At 40.2% G+C, this 14,062-nt stretch overlaps 1 protein-coding gene across 2 annotated transcripts in view; it reads left to right on the top strand.

The window, feature by feature from the left end:
* PEPD (peptidase D) overlaps positions 1 to 14,062 on the top strand; it is a 140,511-nt gene that overhangs the window by 107,320 nt on the left and 19,129 nt on the right. For both annotated transcript variants that reach the window (XM_057400177.1, XM_057400176.1), the window contains one exon: positions 11,036 to 11,220. In XM_057400177.1, the coding sequence (XP_057256160.1) occupies positions 11,036 to 11,220 (185 nt within the window). The remainder of the gene's footprint in view (positions 1 to 11,035; positions 11,221 to 14,062) is intronic.

The following is a 14,062-nucleotide window of genomic DNA, read 5'->3' as shown; positions in this document are numbered from 1 at the left end:
TGCACAGAAGTTGTTGTTCACCAAGTCACTTTATGTGCAGTGTGAAAGCTTTCCTCCTCAGTTGTTGTTCACCAAGTCACTTTATGTGCAGTGTGAAAGCTTTCCTCCTCAGGACACTGACACTATAGCGTCTGCCTGTAGGATTTGTACCTGAAATTTGTCAAGTTGGAGGTCGTGCTCAGCGGTATGTGTGTATCCTCAAGTCTTTCATTTTACTGTCCAAGAGAGTGAGCATTGTGTTGCCTCTGGCTTCCAGGATTTGCTTTCTGGATACATGCTGTTGAGGAACATCTTGAAGGAAATCTCAATCCCAGGACTATCTTTGATAATGAAAGATGGAAGGTTTTTCCATATTTGGGCTGGAAGATTCCTGCCTGTTTTTAGCTTTCCCAGAACTCAAGTTTCACATAAAGACATGGGGGTTTTAAGCTCTTAAATCCTTTCTTCCAGGAACAAAGATCAGCCATTGCAAATTTCATTGATGCCAAGATTGCCATATAATCTTCAAGAAAGTACAGTCAAGTACACTTCAAAACATTTGAAAATCAAGTACAGTCAAAAGCATTTCAGTCAAAGAAGTAAATGCAAATATCAAGCAAATGAAACATCCTTTTATTAATCACATAGAAATCACCTAACCCTTAAAGCCTGCCAGGAATGGGTACCATTTTGATGCAGGTGCTGAATGAATGCAAAGAAGTAAGTAGTTCCCAAAGACTAAGGTCGTTTGAGGTAAAGAGGCCGAGGTGAGAGGTTTGGAGCAAACAGCCAGTGAGCAAGGGCCAGTAGCTGTCAGGCTTTGATTAAGAAATGTTCTCTGTAGCTGATGGTCCCTCCTCTGTCTCTGCTCCCGCTGTTTTACTAGGATGAGTCTTGTGATTTGCAGTTGAGAATAGGTGTCTGAAGTTGATTCTCTCAAATTAGCTGTAACACTTCCACTCCATCATTTCTTTCTCACATTCAGTAGATTCAGGGCCAAACTGTTTGAGGTGCAGAATGATTCAGAGAAAGGCATTAGAACCTTCTGTAGGTCTAACTCTTAGGCTTTCCTTTAAGGACCTGGAGAAGATGACCATCAGAGTTCACTAGAATGAAACGTGACAACTCGATGGTGTGTCATCTGCCATATACAACCTTAAACCAGACTCAGCATGTTAGTATTTAAATTGCTGCTGTAGTCACACCTGGAGTTGGCCACTTGTCTTTCTTGTTTCCCCACGGTGGCAGAGGACCAAAGACAGCCTTGTGTATTTGTAGATGTGGGAAGCTAAACAAAGTTAATCCCATCTGGGCTTGATCTCTGTCTTCCAGTCAGCTGTAACTGCATAAGCGTTGAGCTGCCGTGTGAAAGCGTGTGCCTGCTTTTTGTCCTTTCTTCTGATTTCTTCAATTTTCTTTCATTTGTGTAGCTTCCTAAGCGCTCTGCAGTAGAGGAGCCCACCTTAACTAGTTTCCCTGTGTACGTCCTTTCAAGAAATGTTGTCAATTAGAAGGACAAACCAAAACAGACACTTTATTTTGCAGTGTTTTATCTCCTCCGTGTTCATCTACTGCTAAAGGATTCAAGTAGTAAAGCTCATGGAGGTAGATACAAGCCCTGGGACTTCAGTGGTTGAATGGTCTGTATATTTGTACAGCAGAATGTAAGCTTTGGATGGTGTATACTCTGGAAAACATTTTGGTATCTAAATATTGAGGCATGATTCTTTCAGTGAGACTGTTAGGTGGAGGTAGGTTCAGTATACCGATTTCATAAATAACCTATTTTGCTCAATATAAAATGCTGTAATTTGAATTCAGAGTGGCAGTCTGATTCCCTGCTCTAAGTTCTAATAGTATGTCTCTAAAAGAACAGTGGAGAATTTAGCTCAGGTAGGAGAGTACTAAGACCAGGGATTAGAATAACCCAAATAATCAAAGAACTGTTTAATAGGAAACTAACAGCTAGGATATTTAACCTAGCAGATGATATTACCAGCAGTTCCTTCTGTTACTAAGTTGAACAGAGTTGTGCTTGGGAACATATGCAAAATCCAAATTTGCAGCTTCACAGATTACTACTTTTTGTCCGTGACAGCTCTGTAACGTCTTTAGAATTTAGATTCTTGTTTGCTTCTATTTTGAATACAGCTATAGACTAATTGTCACTGTATTCATCTAGGATTAAAATTTATTGTACCTAAAGAACATAATTGCAACTTATTAATATTTATTCCTTGCAAGTTAAGTACGAGGTTCTCATTCACATGCAGTGGGTGTTTTTTGCGTGCAAGTTGTTAAAGTCTTATGTAGTCCAGAGTTGTACTTAGTAGAATACCATGGGGTCCAGCTTGCTGTTGTGCTGTATAAAAACAGTAGCTAATTTTGGTGGCTTTTTAGAAAGAAATTTGACTATAAATTGGGCCTTTTGACAATAGCACAACAGGAAAGGGTGTGGGAGCACAATCTATTTTATAGTTTGTATAATTTCAAAATGCCTATATGAATTATTTTCATATTTCATCCATTCAGATTGTCATATTTTAGGCAGAATGCTGCTGATCATTATTAATCAGCTGTAATATCTGAAGCAAAGCAATTCTTCTTAGAAATAAAGCATTAATGACAGGAGTTGAAGGTTTTATACCAATTCGTCTGAAGACCAAATGCTTTTGTGGCATGCTGTAACCAGTACTTGATACCCACAAATCCTGCTGAATGACGTTGCAGTATTATTTTTCCCACCCTTGCAGTTAAGAATGTGTTATTATGTTAAAGATAGATCGGAAAATAAATCTTGTCAATGTATGTTTTAAAAAGCTATTGATAGTCCACTCTCTCTCTCTCTGGAGTGGAGTTGGCTGTATTTCTCTTGCCAACGTTGATGTTCGTAAATAAGTTTGAATACTAGTGTGAGGTGTCCCTGTCCATGGCAGGGGGGGTGGAACTGGATGATCTTGAGGTCCTTTCCAACCCTAATTATTCTATGATTCTGTGATTCTGCTAACTCTGAGATTGACGCAGAAAAGGTAGTGTAGCTTTCCTTGGTAAGTTAATTCTGTTTGTGTCAATATAAATGGTTAAAGTATAAGCCACCAGTTAGGAAGAGAAAGCTGAAGGAACTAAAGGATGCACAGTTTGCACAGACAGTGCTTACAATGTGCAGACAACAGTGACTGTTGCGGTCTTGATTCTTGCAAGATTTTATTTAATAACAAGCGTCATTGATTACTGGAAGATTACATTGATGGACACGTAACTTATCCTTGCCCAGAATAGCAGTAACCTATGGTAAGAGGTAAAAAAAAAAAAAAAAAGCATTTTTCATTTTTTTCTGTCAGATTCAGCAGATCCCGCAGTCCTGCTGTGCGAGCAGCAATCTGTTGAAATGCAGGATTTCAGCCTGCGAGTCTGACTGCAAACCTTCTGGGAGCTGCTCTTCCCTGCTGGTGACTAATGTGCAGGAGCTGACCCATGCATACAGTGACCACTGCAACGTTACGAAGACTAAAATAGCACTGAGTTATTTCCAAGTGTACAAAACCAGGCACTTTAAAACAGTTGGGCCTTTCTGCCTTGAAGTCCCGTCTGTGTGGGTGTCTCTGAGCAGCCCTGTCTGTAGGAACCTCTGCAGTTCAAGGCAAACCTGCAGCTTTTCAGCAAGGCTGAATGCCTTGCATGGATTTTTCTACTACTTTCAGTGGTTCTTCAAAGGTGCTGCTTGTACAAAGCAAATACATGTAGAAGTCTTCACAAACTTAGAGCCTAAATTGATTGCAGGTTTTAGCCATTCTGTAGTGAATGGGTTTTGATTTAAGGCTGTTTGGTTTTTTAAATTCTTTTTTCCTAACTGTTATAGGTTGTAATATTTTAACATTGTACAATTCTGATTTTAGTAGTGACTTTGAGGGAAATAAGTTGCTTTTATGTGTTCTGATGTGCACTACTTTTCTCCCAGTTCAATATTCAGGAAATGCACTCATTATACATTGTAATTTGAGTTGAAGTACAAAGTTCGTGAGTCTTTCGTTCTTGACACTGCATCAGCTGTCGCTGTCAAGAGTGCGAACCTGCTGGACATAGATGACACTCTATCTTATCTAAACAGTCTTTTCTAGGCTTCAAAGATTGGTAAGTTTCCACACCACCATCACTCCTTCCACACCCTTCCCTCCTTCTCCCCATCTTTTTCCTCTTCCTTTTCAATGTACACCTGTTTGGGAGGAACTTGCAGAAAGATACATGATGTCTGCCAACACTCCTCAATCCCAGTGCTGCATCTTTCCAGACATGGAAAAAGTCCTCCTCTTGCTCCCTGTCTGCATATATTCAAACTGCTTCTCTTTAAGTTTTCGGCATGACAGGCTATTATCTTGATGTTGCCTCTGATGTGTTATATATGATCATGTACAGGGTTTGTAATGGGAAGGGTGGGTTTACCACTTAAAACTTCCATCATACTGATGCAAAAGAAGTATTACAGTGTGCAACTGAATAACACAATGCTGTTGAGTCTTTTGAAAAAGAGGTCTGAATTTCAGAGGTGATGGGGAGTCATCTCTTTTTCCCTTTGGGAACTCTAACCCCTGTCAGGCAAGTGCATCTTCTTTGGGAACTGAAGGATGGTTTTTGAAGGAGTCCATCCTGGTTTGGAGCTGTGGCAGTGGCACTCATGGCACAGAACAGACTAATGTCTAGTAATCCCTGTGGTCAGTACCACAGGCATCTGCAGGTGTGACACAGCAGCAAATTCAGTATAGTTCCTGTCACCTTCTTAGGACAGGAAAGTTTACAGTCTGTCCTCATTGTATGACAGCCAGTTGCAGCTATGCCACCACTATAAAATGAACCCTAAAACTGCATCCCTAAATTGGGCATCTCTATAGCTATCTGATGCTGACTCTGTGAATCTTACAAGTAGTTACCTACACATTATATGAAGCTTTGAACAGCTTCTCTGTTGCCCAAACATTGTCAGTGTTTAGTACAGCATTTTGGTTTCTCACTTTCTGATTCCTTTCCCTGTTGTACGGTTGTCTTACCTTGTGCTGCAAGAAATGAAGCTTGAAAACTGAACTACAACTGAGTGTTTCATCTAGTGGGCCTAAAAGAAAGCGTGATAATCAGAAATACCACAAGTTCTTCTCTAGCACCTGAGGGAAGAGGGGGAAAAAAACCCTATATTTTTAGTATTTAAATGATGTTTTGGTTTATTTTTTAAACTGGGTTTGATTGGAATTTTTAAGGACCCATTGTTTTATGTCTGATATGGTCCCTGTGTGTTGGCAGATTTTAATCTGTTCCAATGGGTTGCTGGCTGGACAAGGACTGCATATTATGTCTGCTTTTCAGTGGCACTGCCAGGGGACAAATGGGCCTTTTGCCCTTGTCTGTGAACACTCAGAAATTAAATGTAGCTTAACCTTAGCACAGTTTGGGGAGAAGTTACTACAACCTTGCCATACTCAATTTTTTTAGTAAGATTGTGACATCTGTACTGGCAGAAAAATCCCACCCTACAGCAACAAAAGAAACCCTGCTAAATCATTTGTGGTTTAATCATTGTCACATTGCAACCACAAAGTACCCTAAGTAGCGGCCAAAAAAAATCCTGTTAGGCCTTTTCAGAGCACTTTCCTACCAAAGTGGCTAAATACGCACAGTAATTCTAAATTACTTTTGTATTCTGTTTCTACTTTATGTTCTCGAACAGTTTCTAATAAAACATCAGAAAATAATCACTGGAGTGAAAACACTAGTGAGTTAACAGCAACTGAGGAACAGTTTATAGTGTGATGTGTTATAATAACTCATCTTCTTAATTATACTGTTTAAAAAGTTACAGTACATTCATTAAAAGGTAGGGATGCTTTTGATTTCTTGATGCATTTCTTTTTCTCTTTTTGGAACAAAAATCTTCCCTATCAAAAGTGGGATCCAGAAGGCCGCAGATTGTTGCAAAGATCTGCATATAATATTTCTGAGTCCCTAAACCATGGTGTTTGAGCTGAAATTTGGTGGTTTAGCAAACGGATAATTAGGGAGCATTTTCAAGGAAGTAAAAGAATATTCACTTTATCTTTTTCTTTTCTGTCACAGTATCTAAGAATATCAGATAACATTTAGGTTGATGGGAGTAAATTTAAAAAAAACTTTTAGTAAACTTAATGTATTAAGTTTGCCATTTTTAAATACAGTACCTCATACATCTGTAAACCTCTGCTACACTGTTTGCAGGGTATCTGAAAACTAATAGCTTCCATAGTTATATGTTGTATAATTTGTGATCTCACATTTCATTACTGGATATATCTGCTGTCTGGTCATTGCTGTGTAGTTCATTCACTCTGTATCTCAAGGGATTTCAAATGCTTTGGTTGCTGTAAAAGGTGCTTTTTGTCCTGGCCTCTTACCCAAGCACATGCTTCATGGCAGGTAACAAATTGCAGCCTAATGAACCTTAGTAACTGAGCTTTCCTGGGGAGCCAGTTGCTGGTTCAGTGACCTTATTACCCAGTATCTCATTTGGCAAAGAATTAAGAATGGAGCAGACACATCATCAGCAGATTTTCCTGAGTGCAGACTCATTTTGATACAAGCTTTCAAAGTCCAAGGACCCTCCAGTCTAGCTTTATAAACCTCATCTGTCAGTGGACTATAATTGGTTTATAAATTGGCTTAAAGATAATAATGGAACTAACCTTTTTACACAAAAAGCATGTCTGCAACTATGGTAAACTTCGTCAAAGCTTAAAAATAGTAGTTCTGAATAATGCAGGAGTAAAACATCCTAGTGAGTGATTGGTGGTGGGAGATTAGTGCAGGCTGCTGTTGCAAAACAGTCAGCCGTTGCAGTAACTCACAAAACTGATGTTAGAGCCACTTGTGGAAGTTGTTTGTTGTGGGTTATTTTAGTTGGTTTTTAACTGCTTTTTCTCGCAACAAGAATGCTAATAAGGTGTTTGACTTCTGCTGCCTCAGCTTGTGGTGAGGTACAGAGCTCTCCACTGGACCACCGTTAATCCAAAAAACTGAAGTGCCTGAACATCAAGTAACATCCGTGAATTAAGGATTCTTTATATGAAATGTTGTTCCTTCAGCATTGTATAATTAGTTTTTTCTTCACATATGCTCCTCTTGGGCAGATTGTTCCCTGTCTGCCTGCCCAGAGGCTTCTTTATTACTGTTTTCTTTGTTTTAACATGCTAAAGCTGTCCACACAGAGATGCGCACACACACATCTGAACAGGATATAGGTATCTCTGTGTTTTAACACAGGGATTCACATACCCCCACTGCAAATCCTTCTGGCACATCCAGACTGTTAAATTGTATGTCATGTGAGAGTACCAAAATATTCTGGTCATGGTTTTCCTAGACAAGTTAGTTGTGATATTTAATTTGTCCTCCCTTCACTGCTTTCTGCAACTATTGGAATTCAGTATGTGCGTAGGAAAATTAGATTAGCAGAATGTGAGGCCTTTTGCTCTTCAAGTTACTTACTGGTTAACCTAAATGGTAGTTGCCATGCCAGCCAGTTCAAGAGAGCTGGGTTTGCACAGGCCATTGTATTATAAAGATTCCAATAGCCAGATAAAACTAATACACTTTTAGGTTTAAAATAAATGTGAAGAGTTGCATATTTCTGTTTACTGTATATTTAATCTGTACAACATATCAATACACTTTAGGTATAACATGGACTAGGAGATCTTTCTTGAATTACAATGCTTCCTTTCTTCAGTAGATTGTATTCTGTACTTTTAAGTAATTGCCCTATTAATTGCCCTGTAAAGTAGTTCTTTCTCTTCATGTTAATGTTTTTAAGATTATAAGGGTACTAAGAAATGTTTAAAGATTGGCATTTATGTCTCCCTTCTTTGCCAAATTCTCTGTTAAGAAAAAAAAAGGGGGGAAAGATGTTTGTAACTTATTATTAAAGTTTATTCCTAGCATGATGGGAATCAGCTCATACCAAACAAGGCAAGGATATTGCCATTGTTTAAGCGAAGACTAGTAAGATCACTTCACTTAGTTCACTGTCTCTAGTGAGCTTAAAAATATCCTCATATTTTGTCTTAGCACACTAGTGATAGTCTGTGTTGTATTGTACAATGCTTGTAGGTTAGGTGGTTTGGAGGGGAGTGGCTAATAGTTGAAAATACCACCACACTGAATTTGTAGTAGCATAAAACGTGAAGCCAGACCATAGAATAGAAAATGCAATCTATCTATAAGCATTTTTAAATTAAGATTAATTGAACACATATTTACTTGTAAACCAAGATTTGTACTATTTACTACTCCATCAGTAGCTTAATTTCCCTCCATGTAGACCTGACCCAGTGCTTTCTGCAGCATGCATGAAAAAGCTGCAGCTGAAGTACTTCCCATCTCTAGGAAAACTGATGGCACTGGCTAAACGGTAAGAGGGTGGTCCAGATCATTTTGCTGGGCTCTGTCCGAAGCACTGCCCTTGTTCTAAGAGAGAGTCCAAAGCTTCAGGTTTTCCATCCAGCCTCATTGTTTGTTTCACAGTGGAGGCTTGTGTTGTCCTCAGTGTCTAATGAAATAGATGAACAAAAACCAAACCAGATGGAGAACACAGAACTCCAGGCAGGAGGAGGAGCAGAGAAATAGTCATGCTTTTTCTCAATGAGAGACAAATAAAGTAGACGTGATGGAAGAAGGGTCTCTAATCAATTTGCTCAGTGCCCAGAAATACTTACGGTTTACAGCCTCAGCAATCTTTTCAGTTAGGGCATTAGTGTCATTCATTTCCTCTATTAAACTTCTGCAGACAAATGGTTATGTGTTTTCTAGTGGTTTTATGTCTGATCAGTTTAATCCTTGTATCTCTTGTTAGTTGTACCTCTTGGTTTGATACAGGTCACCCTGTTTCTGTAAGTGGAGTCAGTGTATTTGGACTGAGACAAATAGTACCAGCACAGCTGTAGAAGGGAGCTGTGCTGCAGACTACAGGCACCTCATCTTCAGTTCTCTCAGGCACCTCATCTTAAGCTGATTCAGAACATCCAGGATATGGTTGTGGTTTTGTCTTCTAGCAACAGAGTTCTGACCTTCATTTATATCAAGAGCCAATGAGGCTTCGAACAGTTGACCAGGGTCAGAAATTACATATGGCTTTTCAGTCATGGCGATGAAAATAGAAGACTTGTGGTAATACTCAGTTAGGAAATAATGGGAGAGATTTCAAAAGAACATCTAGTCTCCCCAGAAAGAGTATTGAAGGCTTTTAGAGTAGTTAATGTTGACTGCAAAGTACCGAAGCTGAACTGGGAGTTACACACAGAAATTCTGTATTCCCACAACCTCAAAGTAAACAGGAAAGCAACTGTGATTCAGTAATACTCCCAGTTTGATATCTGCAATATTGATGTGATAGATCGTAATGATTTCAGGTTTCCACACAGTAGATTGGAGGCTATTGTGAAATAACTTTAAAGCATAGATGAATCTAGAGAAGTCAAAATTGCAATGCAGTCAATGTTCAAAAAGATAAAAAGATAAATTCCTTTAAAATGTAGTTATGTTGAACATGGTTGTCAAAGAACAACTTGTTATAGTTGTATTATTTCATACTGAAGGAAGACTAAATTCCTTTTCAAAGGAGGGAAAACGCAAGAATAGCACATTTTGAACAGGAAAGCTGGATTTTGTGGGTGAGCGTCACTCACATGGGCACTTTTGGCCTGTCTGAGGAAACCACAACCAAGAGTTTGTCCGCATATTGTTTGTCCAGCATATTGTCCAGCATATCCACACCTCTGTCTTGTGCTCTTGCTTGGGCCAGGAAGGTGCTTCTTCAGCTGCATGCATGCAACAGGCTGAAAAGTTTGATCTCTGAGTAATCTGATGGGGAAAAGGAGGCTGCCTATTAACTAACTTACATGCTGAGCTGATTCCCAGACAGCATTAATGGGACCGTCAAGGTGCATCGGTTTCTGTGTGGATGGTGTACAAGAGGGAGCAGTGCCCTGCTCTTCACTTTGGTTCCGATCTCTGTATCAGAGCCATATAAGACAACTGAATTTTATTTAAGCACTCCCATAGGATGATTTTCTTTCAGTCTTTGAAGCCTCAGTACTTTCAGCAGAAAGTGCTAATGTAATTATGAAATGACATTCATGTTCACAAGACCCTAGAGCTGCATCTTTAACAGGATTAAAGCAAATGGAACTTGATGGGGTTTTGGCCTTTAAAATTGCTCATTTTTTATTTGTTTAATCATGCCAAAATTGAACAAGGAAAATATTCTTCTACTGTACCTTAGCCCTAGTTGTCTTGACTCTGCAATTGCTCTGTTGATGATGACTCAAAGCCATAGTGAACTAATTAAGACAGTACTGTGTTAGTAACAAAAGAGCTGCTTTCTTCCTCCCTCCTCCCCCAAGCAGTTTGTCAAACAAGATTGTATCCTATACCAAAATAATAGAAATCTAATGTATCCTGGCACTCTGTCTCTAGTCAACCAAAAGTATTTTGTAATGCTCTTCTAGTACGTATATTAGAGGACTTGTGTTCTACACAGCCCATTAACACAAGGGAATCATCAATTTCTGGAAAGTGTCTTTGCCAGGAAGATGTAGGTTTTAAATCTTCTACGTACATAGAAAAGTACTGTCCATCTCAAATGTTCTAAATAGTTATGATCATTATTGAAAATAATAGGATAGTAATATTTTATGCTCTGCATTTTAAATAACTACATTTTTGAGTTTACATTCTTTTAGAAAACTCACTGATACATTTGGATCTGCATAGGCATGATTAGATACAGTGTCTTATTATTTTTTCATGTGAATCTGGCTTATAAGGTTCTGCTGTTTCTCTCGTTTGTAGATTTCTGTGCTTCACATGCATGGTAAGATGATTTTGACTTGTTTAAAGTATTTTTGTGCTAATATAGTTGCTCTTTACACCTTTTTTTTTTTTTGTATAAGCAAAGGGTACGTGTGTTACATCTGCTTTTGGATAGTCGTCTTTAAAAACTTTCAGCAATAGTTAACTCAGCTGCTTGTTTCTGCTCTCTCAGGGGTCGCCTGGCCTGATATGCACCGTCTGGCTGACAGAGTCCATCTGGAGGAGTTGACTAAAATTGGCATTCTGAAAGGCAATGTAGATGACATGGTGAAGGTTCATCTGGGTGCAATATTTATGCCACACGGACTTGGACACCTACTTGGAATCGATGTGCATGATGTTGGAGGCTACCCAGAGGTTAGTGTTAGTCCATTCTCAACTGCCTTACAGATTAACCACTCTTAATTCTACCAGTGTTTTTGTTAGTTTACGTATGATTAGCCTGTTGCATCCTCTCAGAAGTAGAGCAAATATGCATTTAAGTGTGGTATTTCATGGAGTTTTCTTTAAGAGAATCTGTTGGTTCATTAAAACATAAAGTTCTGACGTGGAGAAGTCCACGTCAGAATTATGTCCTTCTGGCATTCTTAATCTGTTCAATTCCTATATAGCTTGTGTTGTTCCTCCATGAGTTTCCACTGTAGAATATATCACTTAAGCATAACGTGTGGTGTCACAGAGAGCACCTAAGACTTATAGTCTTATAGGGGAGACTCACTTGCTCCATTCCAGATGTGAGGCAGCTGTGGGAGCTCACTGCTGCACCTGGGCTAGTAAATTTCACTGACTGTGTCATATGGAAACAAGCTGGCTCATATTCCTTGAAATCTGATTTCCAGTGTCAGCATGGGCACCAGTGTGGATGTGTTGTCCTGTAATGAGAATAGAAAGAGAAACCAGTAAGTTTTACAGTCTTTGCATATGTGAAAGTGTATAGGCTCTTGCATTCTGAGTTTCTGCAGAAAACACACGATGATTACCTTTTTCCTTGAATTAACACAATGGCTCATGGCTGTGGTCTGACAGCAGAATGGGTAAAATTCTGTAACCTGTGAACAGGAAGATGTTTGCAATGATGCTGAAAAAATCTCTAAGGGGAATTGAACTTAAGGTTTGAATAAAGGAAGGAAGCTTCCAGCAGCTTCTGAAAGATTTCAGAAGGATTTTCTGTGTGTTATGTTTTGGTTACTTGAGGGTAGCTGTTTAAGGTTTTTTAATAATACAGTAGGGAAATTTATCACTTGTCTTCTCTCTTATGTAAGATATTCTTTTACAAGAACCTGAAAAAGAAGCTAGGAACTTTTTAGGTGTGGTTTAAGCATGTTTTGGAGCTTGCTCATATTGGATGAACAGGATACATAAGCTGCAGCTGGATTCATTTTGCAGGCAGGGAACAAACAGTCCATAGTATTTGAGGGTACTCGTGTTCACAGTGTACTTACTGTGACCAGTACTGTGATAGCAGTGTATTATCATCAGCTAATAAACTTACATGTAGTACAAATGAAACAAAAATCAAAAGCAGCCTTATTCTGATTTTAAAGTTTCTTCACTCGCTAATACAGAAAGGGTGGATGTTTGCCTCTCTATCTCCCAGGTGCATTCTCTCTGTGTACAAATGGAGACGTTCAGCAAAGTACAAGGGATGTGATTACTTGCAGAGTTCATAGACTTAAAAATCCAGGACCCTAATGTGTTGCATGCCTTCACTTAGATTGTTGTGAATAACCTGTCTGAATTTGAAGCTGGCGAATGAAGTTGCTAAGCCGCTGTCCATCATATTTGAAAAATCATGGCAGTCAGGTGAAGTTCCCAATGACTGGAAAAAGGAAAATATAATCCCCATTTTCAAGAAGGGGAAAATGCATGACCCAGGGAATTAAAAACCAGTCAGTCTCACCTCCATGCCTGGCAAAATCTTGGAGTAGATTCTCCTGGAAGGAATGCTAAGGCACATGAAAAACAACAAGGTGCTTGGTGACAGCCAGCATGGCTTCACTAAGGGGAAATCCTGCCTGACCAATTTGGTGGCCTTCTATGATGGGGCTACAGAACTGATGGACAGGGGTAGAGCAGTTGATGTCATCTACCTGGACTTGTGCAAAGCGTTTGACACTGTCCCATACTACATCCTTGTCTCTAAATTGGAGAGACATCCATTTGATGGATGGACCACTCGGTGGATAAAGAACTGGCTGGATGGCCTCACGCAAAGGGTTGTAGTCAATGGCTCAATGTCCGGCTGGAGACCAGTAATGAGTGGTGTCCCTCAGGGATCGGTGTTGGGACCGGTCTTGTTCAACATCTTCATTGCTGACATGGACAGTGGGATTGAGTGCACCCTCAGCAAGTTTGCCGATGATGGCAAGCTGTGTGGTTCGGTTGATATGCTGGAGGGAAGGAATGCCATCCAGAGGGACCTTGACACCCTTGTGAGCTGGGCTGATGCCAACCTCATGAAGTTTAACCATGCCAAGTGCAAGGTCCTACACCTGGGTCGGAGCAATCCCAGGCACAGCTGCAGGTTGGGCAGAGAAGAGATTCAGAGCAGCCCTGAGGAGAAGGACTTGGGGGTGTTGGTTGATGAGGAGCTTAACATGAGCCAGCTTCAGTGTGCACTCACAGCCCAGAAAGCCAACTGTATCCTGGGCTGCATCAAAAAGAGCGTGACCAGCAGGTCGAAGGAGGTGATCCTGCCCCTTTACTCTGCTCTTGTGAGATCTCACCTGGAGTATTGTGTGCAGTTCTGGTGTCCTCAACATAAAAAGGACATGGAACTGTTGGAACAAGTCCAGAGGAGGCCACGAGGATGATCAGGGGACTGGAGCACCTCCTGTATGAAGACAGGCTGAGAAAGTTGGGGCTGTTCAGGCTGGAGAAGAGAAGGCTGCGTGGAGACCTCATAGTAGCCTTCCAGTACCTGAAGGGGGCTTGTAAGGATGCTGGGGAGGGACTCTTCATTAGGGACTGTAGTGATAGGACAAGGGGTAATGGGTTAAAACTTAAACAGGAGAAGTTTAGATTAGATACAAGGAAGCAGCTCTTCACAGTGGGGATGGTGAGGCACTGGAATGGGTTGCCCAAGGAAGTGGTGAATGCTCCATCCCTGGCAATGTTCAGGGCCGGGCTGGAAAGAGCCTTGGGTGACATGGTTTTAGTGCAAGGTCTCGCTTGGAACTTGATGATCTTAAGGTCCTTA

The sequence above is a fragment of the Pezoporus wallicus genome, unplaced genomic scaffold (genome assembly GCF_028554395.1).
Source record: "Pezoporus wallicus isolate ANWC-B61680 ecotype Strahan unplaced genomic scaffold, APGP_CSIRO_Pwel_v1 contig_447, whole genome shotgun sequence".
Lineage (NCBI taxonomy): Eukaryota > Metazoa > Chordata > Aves > Psittaciformes > Psittacidae > Pezoporus > Pezoporus wallicus.
Note: the sequence above shows the minus strand (reverse complement) of the source record. Positions and strands in the feature narration are given on the sequence as shown.